The sequence below is a fragment of the Hyperoodon ampullatus genome, assembly GCF_949752795.1.
Source record: "Hyperoodon ampullatus genome assembly, chromosome: 7".
NCBI classification, from domain to species: domain Eukaryota; kingdom Metazoa; phylum Chordata; class Mammalia; order Artiodactyla; family Ziphiidae; genus Hyperoodon; species Hyperoodon ampullatus.
In genome coordinates, this window is record NC_136920.1 from 87,198,797 (window position 1) to 87,223,576 (window position 24,780).

Consider the following 24,780-nt stretch of genomic DNA (forward strand, 5'->3'; position numbering starts at 1 on the left):
TTTCAGTCTCCACCATCTGCTTAGGACAGCAGTGTATAGGGGTGTTTGCTTGTCGTGGCCTTGTAGGTGGCATCTCAGATATCCTCATATTTCAGGTTCACCAGGCCACTCTACAGATGGTCTGACCCCTGAACATCTGGATCCCTGCACTTCTGAAGTCAGCGAAGAGAGTGTGGGGATGGGGAAGGAACACAGTGCATCACTTTTAATCACTCGTTGGTTACATTGGTCCCAGCTGTGTGCAGCACTTGCCTGCTCTGTGCTTAAGCTTTTAAATTATACGACATTGAAGTGCTCCCTCCCGCTGTGGTGACATTACCTGGGATGTTCTCAGTGAAACATCCTAAGCTATTTCAATGGAAGGGACGAAAACGATCTTTTTTAGGTTCCTTTCTACCTACTTAGTGTTGGTTTTCCAGGAGCAAGGAGGTTGATGGCAGGAGCTCGTAGGCATGAGTGGGGAGCTTCAGGTTTTCCTTAGGGGGGCGTCTGTATGAATCCCTGGATGTCTTGCCTTTGGGAGATTCCAGCTTTGCAGTTAGGATTCTGAAGTCTGTAAGCTTGGACTGGATCCAGGGGGTGCAGTTACTGACTCTGTTAGTTGCCGGTCAGTGCCGGGCTGTGGGTGGAAACTCACAGTGAAGCCCTGCTGCAGGAGGGCTGCTTGCAGGGCCTGCTCCAGGGTCCCTGTGCCTCCTTCCCCAGCCCAGGCCCAGGCTCTGCTCATTTTTGGTTTGGTGTCTATCACAGGCTTATGCAACCATTGCTGGTCCTTGTTAGTAAGCCTCTAGGAGGATTAAGACTGTAAGTAACACAGCTGGGAAGGATTAAAATTGTCACTCCAAAGTTATGTCAGAGCAGAAGATGGCATTTCCAGAAAAGAGAGAAACCGTCCAAAGAGGATGATCTAAAGGGGAGTCAGAGGCCTTCATTGAGACGTGAGGCACACGTACATGTGAAGATCAGCCCTCAGCCTCTTTATGCGCCACAGAAATGAGGAGGGAACATTCCCATGAAGAAACACTGAGAGGGACTCCAACCATGTGTCATTAACAGACCCGACGGGACCGACGGGACTCTTGTCTCGGGAACAAGAGAGTTGACCTCTGTCTAGTGGTCAGGCTTTCCATGCACCCCTGCCTGCATGGCTCTGGCCTGGGCTGAGCAGCAGTTACAGTCTGGACCCACCCCTTCTCCATGGTGGCTGTATTTCAGCAGTAGGCACGCACACTTCTTCACTTGGCTAAAGATGATCCTTTAGGCTAAGAAGAAACTACTCTGTGAGTGAAAAAGGAGCCTATTTCTAAGCAGGCAGTGTTCTGGGTGACCTCATCTTCCTCCCAGCCCAGATCCAGTTGGAGCTGTGCGTACAGGGCAGAAATCCAGTTCCTCCTGTCTGGGACTCACAGTGGCAGATAAAAATAGACCAAGACTTTGTCTGCAGCCATTGTTCTCTAAGTGCCCATTGTTTCTGGAAGCAAAGTGGCTGTGGCTCTAGAGCTTTAGGCTCTGTGCTCTCTCTCTCTCCCTCTCCCTCCCCCGCCTCCCCTCCTCCCCCTCCCCTCCCCCTCCCCCGCCTCCCCTCCTCCCCCTCCCCTCCCCCTCCCCTCCCCTCCCCCTCCCCCCTCCTCTCCCCTCCTCCCCCTCCCCTCCCCCTCCCCCTCCTCTCCCCCTCCCCTCCCCCTCCCCCCTCCTCCCTCTTTCCCTATTTCATTGTGCAGGGATCTGAGTCCTGGCTCCCCCATTTCCCTCAGCCGCCTTTGCACTTGTCTGGAGCTCCCCAACGGGTAGATCAACAGACTCCACTGAAGACTTTGTCCAAGTCTTTCCATGATTTGTGGCCAAGATGTGGACCTGTGGATCCAATGACAGTAAAGGCAGGAGGATCTGTAACTGGTTGAGCAGCTAAACCCAAAGGGTCTTGATGAATGTGTCAGTATCGGAATGATGCCTCGTCTCTGATGTTATGTTATGGGTCCCAGTACTTGGTCGTTGACGTTTCAACGTTTTTTATCAGGGGCTCAGGTTAGAGAAGGGTGCAGAAAGTATACTTAGTAAATTTCAAACGGTGCAAAGCTACTAGGGTGAGGACAGATTCATGATACAAAAAAGGTCTCTACGCATGGAAACATGGATCCAAACAAGGTGAAGTTTAGTATGGATAAATGCAGCCTCTGCATGAGGTTAATGAGCCTCAGTCAATAAGTGCAGAGCTGGCTCAATCGCGGCGCCTATGGAGAAGGTCTGGTGGAGCACTTCGAGTGAGTGGCTTTCGCAGTATGGCTGTTAGAAAGATTGGGGTTGGTCTGCACCAATAGAAATGCGGGAGTAGGCTGGTCATCTCCGTGTTCTCATTTGTCTCCTGAGAAGTCTGGTTCACCTGTGAATGTTCATGATGCTTTTTAGGGACACGGACATACAGGGGTGACCTTGGGTGGAGTCATGGCCAAACCAGACCATTGTGAATGGTTGCAGGGACCAAGGAATTTTAATACCTGGACGGAAGTGATGATAAAGGGATGAGTAAAAATATTGAAAAGCTGATAGATGAAGAAAGATTGAAATTGTACTGTGTGATTTCAGCCAACAGCACTGGAGCCAATGGTTGGAACTCGTAAGAAGGCAGACATTAACTCAGTGTGTGCAGTTGTTTTAAAATAATTATTGCAGTCCTTAAGTGAAACTGAGTGGCTCAAAAAGTGGAGAGTGACTGAAGGTCTTAAGTGAGAAGTTATACTAAAGGACCCCTCCAGGCCTTTCTGGGGCGTGTAGCCATCCCGTCCCAGATCCTGCCCTGCCTCTGATTGTCATTACTTTTGCAGATAAACCTTTGTGGGTCTGGGAAGCTTGGCGGCGGGGGGTCATGCACATAGAGTGTATTGCTTCAGTGCCTGCGGTTGGCATTTGGAAAACGGTTGGCATTTTGAGATCATTTGTCTCTGTACTGGGAAAATGGACATAGATATTCTTATTTTTCACTGTGGTTTCCCTGGGTTGAAAACAGACAGTTGTACTGTGTGAATGTCTATGAGTATGCTTTTGCCCTCTCTGTCCAGATTTATTTATTAAAAGAAAAACACATCTGCATAAAAAAGCCTTAGAACACAGGAAGAATGTCCACTTTGTTTTTCTTTCTGTAGCACCGAGACATGTGGGGTTTCAGCTTCCTCCAAGGGGTTTTTGAAGACTGGCTTTCATCTCAAACAAGGCTTTTTCCCATTGGAAAAAACAGCCCATTTTTTTGGTTTGAAAATATATTTATATAATGTATAAATAAATAAGAAAGACGAGAGAAAATTTCCTTTCAAAATTTATGGAAAAATGCTGCTTTCTGAACATCATTCATTGGTAGTTCGTTGCTGGCCCTTCCCAGCCCACTTCCACTCTGCCATGTGTCCCTTTATTCTGGTTTAAATTTTTCCAACATTGGCTTCCTCTGCTTTTCCCTTGCCTTCCCTCTGTTCCCTTCTCTGCCGTCCATCCACCCTCCCCCATCTTCACTGCCCGCTCTGCCTGTCATCTCCTCTCCCAGCTGCTCCCTGTCCGCTCGCCCCCACTCCTCCTGCGTTGCTCCTAAGCCCCTCTTCTTCTGCTTTCCCCGGCAGCCCTCAGCAGCTAGAGCCCTCACTGGAAGAGGCCTGTCTCTGTGTTTGTTTCCTGCGTGGGAGGGAGAGGCAGGCCTTGAGAAAACAGTTCAAAAGTGCAGAAAAACTCCACCTCTTCCAGCCTAAATAAACGGGCTCCACTCCATCTGTTTGCCCAGATTGTTCCTTTGCCCACCGAGAAAACTCCTCATCCTTCACCTGGACCAGCCCGGTCTTCCTAGTTGTGCTCGGATGCCCCCTCCATGCCCGTCTTGCCCCCAGGCCAAGTGCGGAGGGGGCCCTGTCGGGGGAGCCTCTGACTCAGGCTTCTGGGTGGGAGCCACAAGCTCTGGTGTTGCAGCTGCTGTCTGCGAAGAGAGTCCCAGGGATGGAGGCGCTTCCTTTGTCATTACTTTCTCTGTAATGAAAATAATGGAGAAAAATGAAAGGAAATGTTTCTGTGTCCATTTCTGCCTCCCCTGCTTTTAACTCTGTTAACAGGTACGGGAGGAAAATACCCGGCTTTCGTGCCCAGTGCTCTGGGTTTGAGTGCTGGTAAGATCACTCAACTGGCCTGATTATCTTGGTTCAGTCACTGAAGTACCCTTTGTGAGCCTCCATACCCTCACCTATGTGACACAGAGAATACTAAACCCTTGGTTGTTCTCAGGCTCATAGTAGAATAGGGGAGAAAACATTTTCTAAAATGTAAACTTCTACTCAGAAAGCAGCACTGAACATCATAGGTGGGAATCAAGTGACATGGAAATGAATTGGTCAGCCTGATTAGGCAGCAGCTCCGGGGCCTCAGAGAGTGAAGCATCTAAGAGTAATATGTAAACTGAAATCGCAGAAGCTGGGATAATAGCAAGATGTAGGATGTCAAATATTTTCCAGAGTCTTCTTGAGTGGGGTTGTCCTTTGCCATGTTGTTGCCAAAAGCCTTCTGACCCTGTCATGAGTATTTTTTTTTTTTTTTTGCGGTACGCGGGCCTCTCACTGTTGTGGCCTCTCCCATTGCGGAGCACAGGCTCCGGATGCACAGGCCCAGCGGCCATGGCTCCCAGGCCCAGCGGCCATGGCTCCCGGGCCCAGCCGCTCCGCGGCATGTGGGATCTTCCTGGCCCGGGGCACGAACCCGTGTCCCCTGCATCGGCAGGCGGACTCTCAACCACTGCGCCACCAGGGAAGCCCTGTCATGAGTATTTTAATTGAAGGCAGGACAGGGCAGGAGTTTGACATGGCTCAGAAGTCGAAGGTTGGGGAGGAACCAGTGAGATGCACCATGGCTCTCTGCGAACCTTGGAGCTGAAAGGGCCCAATGTATGCTTTCTTCCAGAGTAATACAGAGACCTTGCCTCTGTGATTTCCATGACAAAAGAAGTGACACTGTTGTGGGACATCCAGGACTTGTAAAATGCCTGGTGTAGAGTCAAGTGTAGCTGTCTATGTAGGAAATGATTTGAAACATGTGATATGTTCTGTAACTGGCTTTGAATGACCATTAAAGAAGCTTATTCTTTAAAGTACCCTATTGAGGTGGGCCTTCTATGCAGGAATCCTAATCTTAATAGCTAAAACATTCTTTTAAACTGTGAGCATGTCATTCATTTAAGGGTATATGTATGGCTTGGGTAAAATGCAGCTTGGGTTCTGGCAAATACCAAACATGAAGAGAAGAGTTTTGAGCACAAAATTACAGTTTTGTTTTGTGCCATATGGACTCCAAGCTGGCACTCTTAGGAAGTTTTTAAAACCAAAAGACATCTTAGGTCCCCTGGATCCTGGAGCTGTGAAGTATTGTCATGGCAAAACACATATTCTAGATGATTATTGCTACAAAAAAGATTTCCCCATAGCGGATTGGAGGATACAGAATAGGTAAGGAGTCAGTCTGTCTGCTAAAACAAAGAGCCAGATTCAGGGGATGTCAATTTCCATTTATATCTCAGAATCTGATTTTTACATTCATTTTCTCAGTTGCTTGGTCGAACGTACCTGGGGAAATCGCCAGGTTCCTTCTCCTTGCCGTCTCTCTAAGTTTTGGGAAATAAAATCGTATTTTTTTTTTAGTCTTTCTATTTTACAAGACACTTTTCAGTTCAGTTCAAGTCACCAATAATTTATTGAACACCTACTAGGCTTTGGTATTTTCACACATATTTAATTGAATCCTCACTGCCAGGTAGGCAGAGAATCCTAGCGAGTGAAGGATGCTCCTGAGCTCTCAGTGGTCCCCGAGGACTGTCCCACACACCCTCACTTGCCAGAGCTGCCGGAGAAAACACAGAATTAGGAGCCATTCCAGCAGGGCCCATTCATTCAGATATTTCCTCTTTCAGGCCATGTGCCCAATGTTTGGGGTGGGAGATCTGAACTGTTCTAAGTAAGGAAAGAGCAAGAAAACGTAGCTGCAGGACCCAGGGGGCAGTTCTGCTTTCTGGCGCAGCTCCTGGAACGGAAGAGCCTCTCTGGGTTTCCCTGAGCACCTGGGATTGATTTGGGTTTTGCTCTGACTTGGAAACATTTGCTGAGGTGGAGGTTGGAGGAGGGGTTGGGGAGGAAAGAAATAAATCCAGTGATTAAAAATAGCTTGTGCATGTCAGGTGCCTGAACGAATTGGGGAACACGCCCACAGTCCCTTTTGTCTGGCAGGTCTAAGCTCCTGGCTGCCGAATTACAACCGCTTTCATTTGTTTTTCCTGCTCCCCTACCATGTAATGGTCAAGGGCTCATTGGAACCATGTGTGAGCCTGGTGAGTCACCAAATCCTCGGGACTTCAGTGGCAATAACGTGTTAAAACTCCTTTTGGGGGATGGGACGGGGGTGGGTGAGGGGAGAAGGGAGAGGACTGAAGTCACTTCCTACAGATGTTCAGGGTCCTCGGCTGTCTCTGCAGCCTTGGTTCCCAGGCCCAGCTGCTGGGCCCGAGGCAGGCTTCCCTGGGCAGTTTGCAGCCTGCTTTGCCTCTCAGAGGACCATCTCTTTTGTCCTGGGACAAGTTCCCTCTGAGAAGAGGCATCTACCTTTGAGTTTGGTGCGCTGTACCCCAGCAGCGTGCTTTATTTCCCCGAGGCAGTAATTGGAGACTGGCTCGAATTTTTGGTCAATCAGATCATTGGAGGGTGAATTGGGGATTTTCTGTGCAGCTTCTTTCTCCATCCCTCAGAGTTTTTTTTTTTTATTTGCTGGTGACTTCAAGGGCATTGGTATCAAGAGAAGGACCGAAGCCCAGTTGTGTTTCCCTAACTGATAAGAAAACTCTGTTTTGGGGTCAGGGTGTCCCATCATTTGGGGCAGCGATGGACTGCTTGGTTGGGATGGGTGGTCCAACCACGGCGCTGAGCTATTCTTGCTGAGCTCTTGCTGGAGCCAAGGATCCTGCTTGTCTCTCATCGCTTTGTCACTTCATTAGGTTTGCAAAAATGGGGTCGAGGGGCTGAGGAGGGACACATTTCCCTTCTTTGCATTAGCCTCAGCCAGGAGCTTTGTGGATTATACTGACTTCCTCAACAGGAAGCCCTGCCTTGCCAAGTTTCTAGCGCCTGTAACGGGATTTGGAATCAGGAGTGTAGGACAAAGAGAACCCTTCCTTCCTAGTTCCAGTCCATCCTTGCATGAATGAGAGAAAGGTTGAATGAGATTCCTTTTCACAGCCTTCTGAGATGTTAGTGTCTTCACTGGGTAAATTCTCTTAGGGACCAGTAACAACTTTCTGAGGACAATGCTGATGGTTCAGAATCAGTCCCTGACCACAGCCATTTTGCTGTTTCTATTGATCTGAAGGGGTAAAGGTGCCTCCTCTCTTATTCTAGGCAGTTTGACATCTGCCCTTTGGGTGCTGGCCAAAATCCTCAGCTCTTTCTGCCCACTCGTAGTTACAGTTGTAAATTCCTGAGGACCTTAGCAGTCAGGAGGAATTACCTCTGCAGTCTTTTGCTTGTAGGGCGTGGTGGTCAAAGGAATGGCTGGCTGCCCTGATTTGAAATCATCCCTCTCTGATCCAACTTCATCACTCTCCAGGTCATGATAATGTTGCTTTAAAAGAAGTTCCGTGGTTCGAGTGGACCAATGAATGAAATGTAGACCTAGATTTAAGCACCGTGGAAAGTAATCTGAAGCCTTATTTTCTTTTTCCATGAGCTTATCTGTTTCTTGTAAGCTTTCATAGTATGATCCTCCTTTATCTCAAAAATATCCTCGTGACAATAAAATATTTGTGGGTGAAATGGCATGTTGCCTGGGATTAGCCTTACAGTTCTTCTGTGTTGGTGGGGGGGAGATGAAATAAAAACTGGTAGTGTTGATGGATTTTGAATAGGGATTTATTATACTAGTCTCTCTACCTTGGTGTGTGTTTAAAAATTGGCGTAACGAAAAATTTAAAACCCTATCAGGGATATAGACACTACCTATCAACAGACCTCTTTTTAACAATGCACTGATGGAGTGACTTACCCAGCGTGATTACGTAAGTGGCAAAACTGAGAATCCGTGGGTTTTGACCAACAAGCTAAGGCAGCAAGCCCAGTGCATTGTCCCACTGTGTCTTTTCCCCCTGTTTTCAGAATCCTCTCTTTCCATTTGGGACAAGTGTCCTTTTTTTTCTTCTCTGTATGAATGAGAAGGTTTCTTCTTGGTCCTTTCACTTTAAGGAACCTATTTCAGCCAGACTTTATGTAACTAATTAACCTTATATTATGTGCACAATTGCCCATCAGGGTGACTCAGGGGTGAACACAGACAGGGAAGGAGGCCAGGTTGTCATTTACCATGTGTTACTTTGTATGGAAGGAAGGAAGCCTCAAGACCCTTAGTTCCAAGAAAGGAAAAGATTACAGTCGGTTCTGTAAATGGCTTTTAATTATGTCTTTATGGGGCGAGCTATATGAAATCCTGGATTTTTTCGATCCAGAAATGGTTTTGTTTAAGTTTTTAATTTACTGACTCAAGTGTATCTCATTTTCAAACTGAGAAATAAAAGTCCCGTTTTCTGTGTCTCAGCTGTAGAAATTTTAGTGTTCTTGGATTTCTGATCCATTCCTATTTGCAGCAGCCGTGGAATTGAAAGGAAAGACCTTGGATGTGAGAGTTGAAAGATGGAGTTTAAGGCAGGCTCTTGATCTCTTGCAGTCTTGGGTTTATGATCTGTGAAGTGGGGGTCCTGTAATACTTTCTCAGGCCCCCCGGAAGATTTATGTTTTGAGGATATTGGGGAACAGTATACGGGAAGGGTCTCGGTGGACCGTAGTGGTTTTCAGATGTAAGGCGTATCATTCATTCCTGGTGTTTCTTTCCTGCTGCTGTTGATTGGGGCAATACCCACCACCCGTGGCTGGTGTCGTCATGGTAACCCACCAGGCTTTGGCCAATCCAATGGCTGCACGAGACTGGAATGTGCACCTTGGATTTCTAGTCCATTGACTAACCCTCGGGTCCCAGATACTCCAGTCTTCCTGCCATTTATTTGAGGATGGTGAGAGGAGGAACATCTCAGTTCAGCAAGGCCATAGGTCTTGAACTTCTCCTGGAACCAATGCCACTTCAGGCTTAGATTCTAGGTAACATTGCTGATATGAGCCGTTCGGTTTCAAACGACTTAATAGAAGGGTATGAAAAGTCACGTGACATGTCCTTGATGGGTTCTTGGACACTGAGCAGTCCTTAACTTTGAGTTCCATTATGAGTGAATTGAAACCCTTGTTCCACATTTGACTTAAAACATCCTTGGGCTGTATAAGCTTTTGTTCAGGATTAGGTCACAGTGAAAAAGAAGCAGATGTTTCCCTGCATTGAAAAGGCCACAGTTCATTGTGTTCCTACTGATGCAAGAAAAACTATCTGCTAATTTCTACTCTGATACTGTGCAGTCTTGATTGGACAGAGTTTGGGACCGTTATTTGCTCACTAGCTTCTGTACAACTCTCCTCTCAGAAATCTGGGTGATTCCTATAAATATTAACTCAGACTTAGGGTCCTGAGGAATAATCCCTGGGTCAGAAATCAAATATACTTGTAATATGTTTATGTTTCGTAAATATACTTGGAGCCTCCACCGTATCAGCGTAGTATATTTCCAGGTCAGCTGCTCAGCATTTTGAAACAAATGTGTTATTGCAGTTCAAGATATTGCAAGTATGGGCTTCCCTGGTGGCGCAGTGGTTGCGAGTCCGCCTGCCGATGCAGGGGACGCGGGTTCGTGCCCTGGTCTGGGAGGATCCCACATGCCGCGGAGCGGCTGGGCCCGTGAGCCATGGCCGCTGAGCCTGCGCGTCCGGAGCCTGTGCTCCGCAACGGGAGAGGCCACAGCAGTGAGAAGCCCGCGTACCGCAAAAAAAAAACAAAAACAAGATATTGCAAGTACAATTATTAGCACAAAGGCAATTTTAGTTATTGTCCATAAAATACAATTAGTTAACTTCTGTGGAGCATTGATTAATTTATAGATGCTGTTGCTAAAATTAGAAATATTTTTGGTACCTAATAGAAAAGTATTTTAATAGGTAATGAGATAAAGTGTGGTCAGAATAACAGAGATGCCTGCTTGGGCCAAACCATGTCATGTCAGCTTCTCCACCTGTGTAATGATTTCATTATTTTTATTGGTCAGTGTAATTGACAGAACTGCCACAGACATGAACGAGCAACACAGAGGGCATTTTTGCATTCGTATTCTTCATGATGAGAGTTTAATGTTTTATGTTAATACCACTTTTGAAAGTGGTTATTCATCATCATTTACATGCAGTGCCTGTGCTACTAAAAAAGACAATCCTGGCTGATTGTTCATTCACTTATAGAGGAGTTTTGATTTTTTTTTAAACCTTCCATTCCATACTTCATGAAAATAGATAAAGCTCTGACTTTCCTGTCTGAATCCTTTGGGTCCAAAGGCACTGATACGCCTTCTCCTGAGCTCATCAAGTCCAGGTGTCCCAAGTGTGTGGTGTTGGCTTTCCCCAGCTGGGCTGGGAGCACCTTTTCCAGAGACCCAGCGCTCTGGGTCCCCAGTCAGGGGCACAGCCTTTGGGTGCCATGCAGCACCTAAAGCCTGGCATGTGGACCAGGCTTTTGAGAATGGCATTGAGGTGGACAGGCACAAGTTAATTCCAGATGCTTCCCTTGGAGAGAACAAGCCAGAACCTGGAAGTGCCGGCTCCCTGACAGGAAGTGGAAACCTGCATGGGGAGTTGTCAGCCCAGAGGCCCTGTCCTGGCCGGACTGCTGGGGCACTGCTGTGATAGGAAGCAGACTCCGGGCTTTCCGCTCTCATCCTCAGCCTTCACATCACCGTAGCATCCAACTGCCCAGGCTTTCCTGTTCAGAAGATGTCTGGGGCCTCCTAGCCTCATCCTTCAGTTTCAGTTTGCAGCAGAACCACTGCTGGTCCATTTGGCCTGGCCCACATTTTCCACGTGCATTTTCCTGGCCCACTTCGGCCATCAGTAGAGTCCTTTTCATTGAGTGATAAATCCAATGGAGAGAACAAACACACACAACAAAACCCACACAGTGCAAGTTCATGAATTGGTGTTGGATGGGAGCGAAGGGAAGGAAAGTTGATTCACATTTGGAAGACATTGAATTCATCTGGCGTTTATTGATTGACTCCTGTGCTGGGAGCTGGGGTTGCTGCATTTGTTCCTTCTTTCAGAAGCGATACTGTTGGTTAAATAGGGAGCCCTTTTCTCTAAAGTCCAACTGACTTCCACTCTAAGGGAAGATCTCCTAGACCTGTCCCTTAGCTGTTCTTGGGCGAGGAGAGTGGGGACGAAGGGGGAGCACTGATGTCTTTCTTAGTGACTCATGTGATGATTATTCCATTGTTCAAAGGGCTGGATGTTATGTAATCAACATTTTATCCCATCCCCCTACTTTTCCCCCCTAACAATCTGGGATTTTCCAGCATTTTGTCAACCTTCCTGGAAGTGTGTTGATTTTTCCACTAGGCTTTTTTGGGCATGTCCCAGGGCAACCCAAACTCTCCACTCCCTGTAACTTCAGATCCCCCTCAGTGCAGGGCCTGGGAGAGCCACAGCCGTGAACCCTTCTGTTCTTCTAGGGCACAGGGCAGACTCTGGGCCATTTCTTGATAGCACCGCTCAAAGCAAACTGAGGGAAAGAGCTGCCTATCCTTCTTTCTTGCCACATAATTTCCATTCATTTTGATGTTCAGAGGCAATATATTTGTCTCTTTTTTCAGAGGTCACCAATTATCATTTTTTTCCCTCCTATGTTTCCATTTTATCCAGCCAATAACACATTACTTACATCCAGGGAACTTTTTAACTAGCCAGGGTTTAGAGATGGCTGGTGGAGGAACTTCTCCAGTGGCCCCGCCATTTTCTGTCAGTTTCATATGATACACTGAAGATTCAGGGTGAGCAAGAGGGCTTCTGGAAATTACTGCAGTAAAGTGCATTGCTGTCTAAAGGTCACAGGACAGCTAGTAGGAATTCTCAAGTCATTTCTTTGCTTGTTTGCTTTTTGTTGGAAATTGTGCCTGAGGTGAATTTGGAGGATTTTTAACTTGAACCATATCTATGTATCTTGGCTTTGAACATGGTCTGCAAGTACAAGAGGGACACAGCAGAGATAAAGATGCACGTGGCAATAGCAAAGGAGGACACATTTGTGAATCTGCAGATCTTGATTCCTCATTCTTCTTCACCACCTACATAAATCAAGTTTTATTAGGTGTTACCTCCTATATGCATGTCACATCTGACCACTTACATTTTCTGCAGAGCCATCTTCCTAGCTAAAGCCACCATCATCCCTCACCACAACTGATGCAAGAGCTTTTTAACAAGTCTTCTTGCATCCATTTGGAGTTACCTCCTAAACCATTCTTTACCGGCAGCTAAGGCAATCTTTTTTTTTTTAACCCATTTTTAAAAATTGTGGTAAAGTGAACATAACCTAAAATTTACCAACTTAACTATTTTTAAGTTACAGTTTAGTGGGATTAAATACACTCATAATGTTGCACAGCCTTTGCCACCATCCACCTCCAGAACTCTTTTCATCCTGTAAAACTGAAACTCTGTCCCCAGGACACAACCCCCCATTCCCTCCTCCCTCCAGGCCCTGGAAGCTACCATTCTACTTGCTGTCTCTATGAATTTGACAATTCTAAGTCCCTTATATGGTTTGTCTTTTCATGACTGGCTTATTTCATTTACCATAATGTGAAGGCTCATCCGTGTTGCAGTATATGTCAGAATTCCCTTCCTTTGTAAGGCTGAATGATATTGTACTGTGTGCGTATATACTACCTTTTGCTTATCCACTCATCTGTTGATGGACACTTGGTTGCCTCCACATTTTAGCTACTGTGAATAATGCTGCTATTAACACGAGTGTACAAATATCTCTTCAAGACCCTGCTGTCAGCTCTTCTGGGTATATAGAGAACTCCTAAAACTCAACACAAAAAGACAAATCACTGTATTAGAAATGATCAAAATGCATGAATAGACATTTCTCCAAAGAAGATACACAAATGACCAATAAGCCCATGGAAAGATGCTCAACATCACTAATAATTAGGGAAATGCAGATCAAAACTACAGTGTGATACCACTTCACATCTATTAGCATGGCTACTATAAAAAATGCAGAAGATAAGTGTTGGCAAGGAGGTGGAACCCTTGTGCACTGTGGTGGGGCTGTAAAATCATGCAGCCACTGTGAGAAAACAGGATGGCAGTTCCTTGAAAATTTAAAAATAGAATTACCGGGGGCTTCCCTGGTGGTGCAGTGGTTAAGAATCCGCCTGCCGATGCAGGGGACACGGGTTCGATCCCTGGTCCAAGAAGATCCCACACGCCGCGGAGCAACTAAGCCCATGCGCCACAACTACTGAGCCTGCGCTCTAGAGCCCGTGAGCCACAACTACTGAGCCCATGTGCCTAGAGCCCGTGCTCCGCAACAAGAGAAGCCACCGCAATGAGAAGGCCGCGCACCGCAACCCAGAGTAGCTCCCGCTCGCCGCAACTAGAGAAAGCCCGCGTGCAGCAGCGAAGACCCAATGTAGCCAAAAATAAATAAATAAATAAAATAAAAATAGACTTACCGTAAGATGATATTCTTCAGACAAAATGTAGTCATGTCATTCCTCTGCATAAAACTCTCAATGCCTATTTTGCTCAGGATACAATTATAAATTCCTTAACACACTCCTTACTTACGTTTTCAGCCTCCTCTCAAGCTGTTGTCCCCTTGATCACTCTGCTCCAGTTGCATGGATCTTTCTGATACTAAAACAGGCCAAGGTTCCCCTCTTCCCCCATCTCAGGACCTTCATTTGCGCTATTCTCTTATCTCGGATCACAGCCCTCTAATTTTAGTGCTCATCAGGATTACCTGGATTCTGTGTTACAGACGGATTTCCGGGCTCCGCCCCCTCAGAGGTTCTGATTCAGGAGGCCTGGGTGGGGCTGAGTTCTCCCAGGTAATGCTGATATGGCTGGTCTGGGGACCACACTTTGAGAACCACTGGTCTGGAGTCGTTTTTACAAAACTCCTGTGTATCCTTCAGGTCTCAGGTCGAACTTCTCACTTCTAAAGGAGGCCTTTTCTGATTCCTCCAGACCTGCAGGACTCCCTGTTACGTGTTAACACTGCGTCTTCTACTCCTCCTATGAAGCCCTTACGGACATTGTATTTGAACGTTTAATTGTGTAAATAGTTTTTCTAATGACTGATTTCCCTGCCAGAATCTGATATCCAGCTCCATCAGGGTAGGGATCGTTACTGCCTTGTTCACTGTTCTTTCTCTAATTCCTTGCATGTAACAAATGCTAAATAATTATTTATTGAACAAATGTTGTTACTTCCTTTTCATAGGTAACAGCAAGTGTGTAGAAACATTAGTATTCTCAGTGAGTGTGATGGATGGGTAGGGGCTGTGGGGGAATTAGTAGAGCTATACAGAAAGAATAAACGTATTTTGTCAGAGAGGCAGGGTGTACGAGGCAAGAGTCAGGTTTTTAGTTTTCTGGTTTTTTTTATGGGCCCTACCACATTGTGGAAAGCCCCCCAAATTTTACCTGCCCTGGTGAGGATGCTACTACAGTTATTTCTCAGCTTGTCTTCTTCAGACCATTCATGCTCTATGGTATTTTATGGGTGGTTAATTACCTATTTAGTTTTATCTTTAAAATTGAGGTATAATTGACATGTAACCTTATGTTAGTTTCAGGTATACAACATAACGATTTGATATTTGTGTCTGTTGCACAACGTGCACCACCATCAGTCTAGCTAACGTCCATCACCTATTTCATTTTTGTTAGTATTCATGTGATATTTTTTCCTTACAGATATGGAATGTGCAGATGTTCCACTCTTAACTCCAAGCAGCAAAGAAATGATGTCTCAAGCCTTGAAAGCTACTTTCAGTGGTTTCTCTAAAGAGCAGCAACGCCTGGGAATTCCAAAAGGTAGGTTTTGTAGTTGGAAGGAGAGAGGATGGGATCAGACTTTGAGGTATGGTTAGTTTTCTCACCTGTTGGGTGAGATAGACATTATTACTCACCACGCTTCAGTCAGCAGCCACAGATCGTTGCAGACATCTGTTGGAACAAGCATAGACACATGCTGATGCTCCTTCATCTCCCAGGCTTGCCCCTGCCATCTTGGTTTTAGGGCAGTGGTGCCCAAACTTGTTTGCACATTAGACAGGGGATTGTCAAAAAATTCCACAGTCCAGGTCGGGTCCCAGACCAATTAAGTCACAATTGCTGGTCGCATCAGTAATTCTGAAGCTTCTCAAGAGACTCCAGAGTACAGACAAGTTTGGAAGGCATGTTCTTGGAGTCATTCTGGGCCACCATTGGATGAACTCGATGAGCTGCATTTCTGGGAATTTACTCTTTTCTTTTCCATGTCCTTTGGTGAAATGTGTTTACCTTTGGGTGTTCTCATCCAAAAGGGTTTATTCGGGAATGCAAGGGGAAGTGACCTGCGTTGTCAGAAAGGAAAAATGATGGGGGAAGACTTAAGCCTTGACCAAGCAGCATTTCCTGTACAGTTGAGAGCAGAAAGAACACCTTGCTATTGAGTAAGAGAAACAAAAGCTGTCTTTAGACCAGGCCAGTGCTACTGCTGCATGAGAGGCTTCCACCCTGCCAGACGCAAGCCTTTGGTAGATTCTGTGAGTGTATCTGTCTACCTTTCCATGTATTCTACTTTCCCACAAACCTCAGCTGACAGCAATGCCCAATCACAAGGCAGAATACAGTGAATTCTGACCACTGGGTTTTCCAACATCTCATAAAGTCATCGTCTAGATTGAAGGGGGTAACTCTAAGAGCAGGCATGCTGTAGGCATCACAGCCTGCCATCATCCGAGCTCTTTAAGTGTCATTAGCTGGTGTAGTCATGTTAAACCAGGGGTCATGCGTGAAGATTATATATCGTCTGTCCTACACTTCTGCTCAACGCAGGGCCTGTGATGTGTATATATTTTGAAGGGTATCTGGTATAATACAGGTATCTAATAATGTCGTTATTACTAAGTATCATTTGAATGGCTTACTGTTACCGATTGCTGTGATTATTACAGTCAGCCCTCCGAGGGTTCCGCATTGGCCGATTCAACCAACCACAGGTCGGATTCGCTTGGCTGAATCTGTGGATGCAGGAGCCCACGGATACAGAGGGCTGACTGTACCCCGCCCTTTTATATAAGGGAGATGAGCATCCACAGATTTTGGTATCCGAGGGGGTTCTGGAACCAATCCTCCTTGGATACCCAGGGACAACTGGGCTAACCATGATTAACTAAGATAAAAATAATTAAACATAATGGTCTCAAGTAAATTATAAGAGTTAAGAGCAGGGAGAGGTGAGTGCAACGTCCAGAGCACACTTGACTTTGACTTTGTTATTATTGCTGTTAAAGAAGTCATTTGTCCCCTTGTCCCCCAGGCTTTAAAACAGTCTGGTGGGAATAAGGCAGTGAAAGAGGAGACTCCTGGAAGATTCTAAGGGTAGAGAATACTCTGCTACTTTTTAGCTGATGACAGTGATCTTCTAGCTGGCAAGATAGAGAAGATGGGGCTGTTGGATGCGGGGGTGGGGGTGGGGGGAGGGTTATGGAAGATGCCCCCATCAGGCATTCCTAATTCTATGAATCCGAGAACATCCTCAGTGAAGGTCAGATGCTTCTGTGTTGTCTCTGAGGCTCGGGGAAGAGTTAAGAGCCCGATCTGCTGGAACGTCATCTGATCTCTCCCCGCAGACCCCCGGCAGTGGACAGAGACCCATGTTCGAGACTGGGTGATGTGGGCTGTCAATGAGTTCAGCCTAAAGGGTGTGGACTTCCAGAAGTTCTGTATGAACGGGGCAGCCCTCTGCGCACTGGGGAAAGACTGCTTTCTCGAGCTGGCCCCAGACTTCGTTGGGGACATCTTGTGGGAGCATCTGGAGATCCTGCAGAAAGGTAAATGCCTGAGGGCAGGGTGAGGTGGGAGCCATGGGCCGTGGCTTCGAGAGTAGGTCTGGGAGCATGCCCAGTGGTGCAACGTCGATGCCATCACCTGGGCATCGAGTCACAGCACGTGTGGTCCACGGCGTAGACAGTGCCTGGTAAATAGCAAGTGTTCCATAAATGTTAGTTTCTTTTTCTTCTATGTACTGGAGGTTCCAATTTTAATCTTTAGCTAGACTGTACTCCTGAAGCTTATTGGTATGCAAAGTTCTGATCCCAATCTTTATCTTAGACTCATGTACTGTTTGAACAAGCAGTGCCCACAGCCAGCAACAAGAGAGTTTTTCTTTCTTTCTCTCTCTCTCTCTCTCTTTTTTTTTTTTTTGATAATCTTAAGACACACTCTCTTGATCCATGGCCACATCCAAGCTTCGTTTCTCAGAGCTTCTTAATAAGCAGGCTTCTCTGCCCACTAACTGGATTGGAATTGCAGTCGCGAGGTACACCTTTTCCATCCGGAGCAGAAACCGGGGTTATGTCAGGACGCCGTGTTGCAACCTTGTAATGACATGGCCTCTCCTACCAGCCTCTTCCAACCTTTTTGGACCAAGTGACTCATGTACCACAGTCCTGGCTGAGTATAGAAACAGCAGCAGGCGGCAAACTTGGGTGTTTTTGTGCTTATTTTTCTGAATTTCTTCTTAAAATAAATTGCAGTTACCAGCAGTCAGCAGTGCCCTCCAGCTGACTGTAAGCCTAGAAGCCTGTTGCCCTCTCTGACCCAGGCCCACCCTTTCCCTGTGGTCACCAGCTCCAAGCCCTGGCGCAGACGCGGTGACGGGGGAAGGGGGGCAGGGAGCAGAACTCAGGCTTAGCACTTTTATTCCATATAATACCTTCCTTTGTTTAAGGATATTTTCCACTCTGCAATGCCCAGGAGGGACCCAAATTAGACTCCTCTGGGCACAGAAGTGTTATCTTTTTCTTTTTTCCCCTTCCCTTCAGCTTCTGCTGAAAAAGAAATAAATAAGCAGAGTCGAGAACTAGGTGAATCTGGCCTTCCCCGAAGCAACGCCGTGATCTCGGTGCAACTGCACACACACCACCTGCACGTGTTGACGTGAGCACCTGTGTGTAGAGGGAAAAGATACAGCAGGCTCAGAACAGATCTGATGCAAGCATTGGCTTATAAACACAGCAGTGGGGGGGCATACCAGACCGTGTCGCCCCAATATATGCTGCTAATTCACCGTTTCCCTCCAGCCTTCACCCTGGGGCAGCCAGCTGTCCTGGAGTGTCTAAACCTGCCTCTGATCAGTTATAACTCATCTGTACAGCACCTCCTTGTTTCCGAAGTGCTTGAAACTACGTTTTTCTCATTGGATTCTCAAAACAACCCTGGGACGTGGGAAGGGCATGTTCTCTCGGTGTCCTTGTCTGTAAAATGAGGACAGGTTAGGTGGTTTCCTCAACATCACTTGTTTCCTTAAACCTAGGTCTTTTCAGTCGAGCTTCCTGTCCTGTGTTCTTTGTGTAATGATGCGGACTCGTGGGGTAGCTTCTGGCCTACCTTCCTGCAAAGGAATAATAGAAGCAAATTTAGGAGAATTAGGAAATAATGGAGTGGGTTTGAGGACATCTCACAACATTTTCAAGGGAGAGAGGCAGGAGAATCGTCCTTCTTCAGGTCCTTGAACAGCTGAACGTGACGTTTGTATTGAGGCTACAGCTTTTGTTCTGTGATTAAACTAAGGCAACCCAGCGCTGAAAAAACATAGCTTTTCTGGGTGGGGTGGCAGGCCAAAGGTACAGGGGATGTTTTAATCTGATAAGCTGCTAAAGCAGAGTTTAATCATTTTATCTCAGCTGGGAACTGTTTTTCTGTGCAGGCATAAACTTGTTTTCCCAGCAGTCTCTGCTCCCAACAAGCTATCAAATACCTGAGGAGAAACCCAAACCAACCCTCTGTCTTTATGTCTGATTCTTACAGTGAAACGTAATCAGACTGTTCCATACAATGGTCAGGGGCCACCACCAGATTCCAGGGCCATTAGACGATCCACAAGCTCACCTTAGTTCCATGGAGAGAGCCTTCCTCTGCTTGGTTACCTTCATCTATGTTCCATTCTCATTCCTACGGAGGTTGGCACCTGGACAGGAGTTTGTATGTGGCTCTTCTCTCTCTTTGTATGAGCCCTGTCATATTTCACTAAGTAGAGTCACCTTACTAGCATCTTATCTGGGCCTGAACTTGACATTTGAGGGCAACAGAAAAAACACAAAACAAAAACCAGACATCTGTCGGAAGAAATGGAGGCTCTAAAATCTACCTGCCTAGAGATTGTCCTCTATTTCTGAAAAGCTTTGGACCTGATCAGTTTGAGTGTTGGCGACTGATTTTGGTAACCTCCCAAGATGCCTTCAAGCCTTGGCTGCTGGCGGCACACGCATACATCAGAAAGAGGGTGAGTGCCTTCCCACCCCTTAGAGGTTACTCACAGAATGCACTTTCTAAGATACTAAATCCCATTCTGCAGCTCCTGGAATCATAAACTTAGCCATACTTTAGCGAGCTCATCTCTAGACAAGGCCCCAGTCAGGGGAGACTCCGACACCAGCTCAGTTAGTGGACATGCAGATTTCTGCGAAGAGAGGCTGAGATCACTGTGGTCCTTTTGTCCAGGGTCCTCTTGGGCTGAGCGTTGCTTGCATGCTGACCTCTTTGTTTCATTCCTCCCCTGTCTGTTGCAGAGGATGTGAAGCCGTACCAAGTTAATGGAGTCAACCCTCCCTACCCAGAGTCACGCTATACCTCGGATTACTTCATTAGTAAGTTCGCCTCCTGCTCTTCTCCCCTCTTCCTGTCACGGGAACTTAGGAAAGGATCCCTGTCCTAGGCCATCTTAGGCCCCTGCCTGGTAATTCTACAGAAAATAATATTTTCTTAAATGTAGACTCTTGGTTGTTTTGCTCTTCCCACAAAGCACAAGGCTTCAACCTACCTGCACGTTTTATTCACCTGCACGTTCCTACACTGGGGTCTTTCCCATGTCTTCAGCATGAAGGTCACACAGAGAGACAATGACTTGCTTCCAAACTCTTATGTGCCCCGTGGTGGCCATCAGGGTCGGGGGTGGGGGGGGTGGCTGGAGGGAGAGAATTCGCCTAGGGCTGTGCTTATCTGATGGCTTTGCTTTCAAAGGGCATCTTAAGCAGGTTTATTTTCACTTTATCTTTTTACTATTATGATTTTTATCCTAACAACAACAACGAGCTTATTGTGTGCTAGAAATGTTGGTAGGCTTTTTCCATGTATGCTGTCATTGGATCTTCATCACAACACCCTGAGGAAGGTTGCCACCATTCCTATTTTCGAGATGAGAAAATCAAGTCAGAAAAGGGAAGTGTGTCGTCAAGGGCCACGGCTCTTGAGTAGTGGAGCAAGGTTGAAAACCCAGGCCCTTTTCACTTCAAATATTTTTCTTGCATTCCCAAAGGTAGTCAGCTTGTTTGACATTGCGGGGCCCTCGTAAATGGGGAGGAATGACCTGTTTCCGGTACGCATCTCTCCTCTCTCCAATTGCACATGCTCTGTGTTTCCAGGCTACGGTATCGAGCATGCCCAGTGTGTCCCTCCGTCGGAGTTCTCCGAGCCCAGCTTCATTACAGAGTCCTACCAGACCCTCCATCCCATCAGCTCGGAGGAGCTTCTCTCCCTCAAGTATGAGAACGACTACCCCTCGGTCATCCTCCGGGACCCTCTGCAGACGGACACCTTGCAGACTGACTACTTTGCCATCAAACAAGAAGTGGTGACCCCAGACAACATGTGCATGGGGAGGACCAGTCGTGGTAGGTCGGATTTCTGCTCTAGAAAATGCTAAGAATTACCTGCGTTGGTGAGCTCTCCAGGTCCCACTTTTCCCCCCTTGCTCTTAGCCCCGGGCATTCCTGAGTTTTAGCCTTTCCGTCTTAGAATGTCTAGATATTAAGAACTTTGTATCATGGAATGTTAGCCAAGTCCTTCATGATGACAGAGGCTCTGGGTCTATGGTGGAACTGAAATCTCGCAGGAAGAACAATCACCTTTCTTATTTGGGTAAAACATTTCCCCACGTGATAACTTGAGGTGCTTGTGGCTGTTTTTTAAGGTATGTGTTATTTTCTTGGAGAGGATTTTGCTTAAGGGGAGGACACAATCACATAAAAATGATTCAGAGACCCTCCTGGAGAGCCCTTGTCTCTGCATCATCCTGGTGTTCCAAATATTCCCGGTCAGACTGCACATCCTGGCTTGGTATCTGAATGACCCCTGCTTCTCAGCCTGGGCTTCCTAGCCTCCTGTGACTTCTTTGGTTTGGGAAGATAGAAGATGGTTAACCCACAGCTTGTTTGGAACCAGTCTTCAGCAGTGTGGTGAAAGTGTGTATTTAGCTAGAGGACCAGGGAAAGAGGCGGCCAGAGGCTTCCAGAAGAAGGTACTCTTGTTGCCATGACCGTTAGGACAATGATAAAATATTCACTGACAGTGAAATAAATGGTTCAAAATAGAGCTGGCTGACATTATAAAGCACAAAAGGTTAAATACGCCCGATTTTTAAGATCAGGACATAAACATTCAGAGGCACGGCTCACCTAGTGAAGTGTCCAGATTGTTTTGTTTCTGACAAAAGTGCAGTCCGTCGTAAAGAGGGACTTGTTCATCCAGGAAGAGCTAGCTGATTTCTAAACAAGTTGAAAAAGATGACTCTTCTGATGGATAAATGGGAGAGAATTACAGATAGGAAGAGGACAGGAGAAAGCCCTCCCAAGCGATGCTTGTGAGGCCTTTGGTCACAGAAGTCGGGCCTGGCCGCCTTGTGGTGATTTCTGCTCAGTGATGACCCAGCTCCCTATCCTAAGACCCCAAAGGCCTTGTGGGCCGTACGCATTGTCATCTCCTTCGAGTGTTCAGGCTCCTACTTCCTCCCAGCAGGCCTCGAGATGACCAGCAGGCCTGCAGAGGGAAAGTCCCCAGCAAAATCGGAACCTGTAATCTGCCTTCTTGCAGCCCTGGGGTGTTTGTGTTTCAGACAGAAGGGGATGGGTGGGACCAGCTTTGCCTTCCCCTTTCTTCTTTATTTTTGGATGCAGGTCTATTTAAATACTTACACATATGTGTACCTTTTTTCTCGGGCGGGTCACAGCAACAGAACGCCTTTCTTTCTCACGGGGCTTCCTGTGCGTGTGTCATGAGGCTGAGTGTGCGTGGGGACTCAGCCGTGGTGTCACTTTGGGCAGATCTGCTGCCAGGTCGTTTTCCAGTTGCGTCTGGCTTTGCATTTGTGTAATTCCCCCTTCTCCCTCTCCTCCTCTTGGTTTTTGGTTTTGGTCCCCAACTGCCCCGCGACCCCAAATGAATCCCGATGGACCAGATGGTGACCTGTACAAAGGAACAGGAGGGCTTTCTCTCTGGCCTCCTTCTCCCTCCCTCGCACCAAGCTTCACACCACACAGACTTGAAGGGGAGACCGGTCTGTTCACGGTTGCTTCTGGCGAGTTAGAAGTGCCGCACACAGGATGTATTCCAGGGGCTGATTGGCTCTGACATGGTAGGATCGGTCGGTCTAGACTGAAAGCATCACTGTGAGCTGCTTATTATCAACAATCTTCGTAGTGTTCGTGTACTGCATTAGGGTATACAGAGTGCTTCTATGTTCCACTTCTTTGGACTTGGAGAGCTTCTTCTTCTTTGTGCTGGTCTGTTCAGTGGGCTACCGTTGTCCTCCCCAACCTGCTGTTCTGAGTGCTCTGAGGTCTGAGTGGTGGAATAGCCTTAGAAGGACCTCGCTGAGACATTTCTCAGGAAAGGCAGCTGATGGATGGCCTGGAGGACACGAGCTTCCCTGCGTGAGCACAGTAGCCTAACCGAGTGTCTAATCCAGTTGGAGTCAACCCATTTTGGGAGAAAATACCCGTAAATGATGGTTCCCAGCTCCAGGATTGTGAAAGAGAGCTAAAATGAAAGCAGCCTCCTGCTATAAACTGCAACTCTCAACAGACTTGCATTTGGCTCATGTTTGAGAGGCTGCCAGAGAGTGGTTCTGGCCTCGTTTAGTGCCCTTGCTTATTGGGTCTCCTTGGAGGCTCAGCTGTCTTGCATGTGAAAATTCCAGTCTCTGTGCCCTCCAAATATAAAAATGACTGAGAGGATCATCTCAGGGACATTTGAGTATAAATACAGCCTCAACATCGGTGACTTCGTGGGAGTGTTCTTCATGAAAATATAAACTTTCTTTCTTAGGTTTTTGTGTAAGATGTGTAAGATGGATAGCTGGTATGAGCAAATACTTTTTTATGAGAGACCACGAAATTTCCTGTTCTGTTGAAAAGAAGCTGTTGCATTCTTGGTTGGGGGCTGTTTTCTTGAGTCTTTTAATGTGAATTTCTGGAAGGGACAATCCCTTCTTTTTTTATTTTTAAAATAATTGTATTTAGAGTAGAGTTGATTTAAAATGTTGTGTTAGCTTCAGGTGTACAGCAAAGTGAATCAGTTATACGTATACCTATATACACTCTTTTTCAGATTCTTTTCCCATGAAGGTCATTACAGAGTACTGAGGAGATAATAATAATAAAAAGTTGCAAATATGACAGTGGACTGGTTAGGCGGGGCCGATAATTCCATGAAGCTCTTCCATTTACCTTCTGGGGATTACCTTTCTTTGAATGAGTGATTGGAAGAAGGAATGAGATGAAGCAGATAAATAACTATGTTTCTGTTCCGAGCAGCGTTGGAGGGGTTAAGAGGTTCAGGAAATCTACAAGGGGAGATTATGCAAAAATTACATATTTAAATGAGTATCTTTTATCTGGGGTTAAAAAAATTTTTTTTTGGAAGCAATGTATCTTCTTTCTTAATTACTGTATATTTAATTTTGGTTTGGACACCAAGATTAAATATTTGAATTTCACTGGTTTAACGAATTCCCTCTGTTATGAAGGGGAGAATACACCAGAAACATATTAGTATTACGTTGTGTATGCCAGCCTTATTCTGGGATTGAAATTTCATGGTAGACCAGCCAGCCCTGACTCACAGGTATTTCTGCATACACATTTGTCACATCCTTTGGCTTCTTGAATTTGCTGAAGTGGCCATTTAATCTCCCATGATTTAATTTAGGTTGCCTGGAAAGTCTCTGGAAATAAAACATAAAAAGATATTCCTGTGAGCCTTTGCAGTAGTTAGACGCATTTATTTTTGTCTCCCCCCCATTTTGTTAGGCTCCTTTTTAATGGCATTTTTGCCAGTGGAAATTTCTCTAGCAGCTATTATGCAATCATAGCAGCTGTTTATAACCTGGTTTGGGAAATTAATGAACTTGTATGATCTTGTGGTCAGTTAAGAATGCCTTAAGCAACTCATAGAGTAAAGGATTTCTGACATTGCTATGGACCTTAACTCTTTAATCAACTTCTTTGTTTTTTATTGCCTATATTTCCCTAATAAAGTACAAATTTCAAGTACAAAGCTGCACTTGGAGAGGATAAAGAATATGGATTTCCATTTAGAAGAGTGATAGTGTTTTCGCTTTTTTAACCTCCTGGAAAAAGCATCTCATAACTTCTTTCTCTGTTTGAGAAGGCATAGAGGCAGTACTGCATTTATTTCATTTTAAAAGAGTGTTTGGAAAAAAGGCTAAAAAATAATATTTTAGTTCCAAGGTCAAGGAAGGTCAATCTGCTCTTAGTCTAATGGAATTTTTTTTTTCTTA

At 46.1% G+C, this 24,780-nt stretch overlaps 1 protein-coding gene across 2 annotated transcripts in view; it reads left to right on the forward strand.

The window, feature by feature from the left end:
* The window catches only part of ETS1 (ETS proto-oncogene 1, transcription factor), a gene marked incomplete at both ends in the record, with an annotated part of 54,791 nt that overhangs the window by 18,070 nt on the left and 11,941 nt on the right, over positions 1-24,780 (forward strand). Inside the window, 4 exons of one of the 2 annotated variants that reach the window (XM_079707626.1) lie at positions 14,913-15,032; positions 16,835-17,035; positions 19,775-19,852; positions 20,627-20,875. In XM_079707626.1, coding sequence (XP_079563752.1) covers positions 14,913-15,032; positions 16,835-17,035; positions 19,775-19,852; positions 20,627-20,875 — 648 coding nt within the window. The remainder of the gene's footprint in view (positions 1-14,912; positions 15,033-16,834; positions 17,036-19,774; positions 19,853-20,626; positions 20,876-24,780) is intronic. The other variant, XM_079707627.1, reaches the window with a different exon arrangement.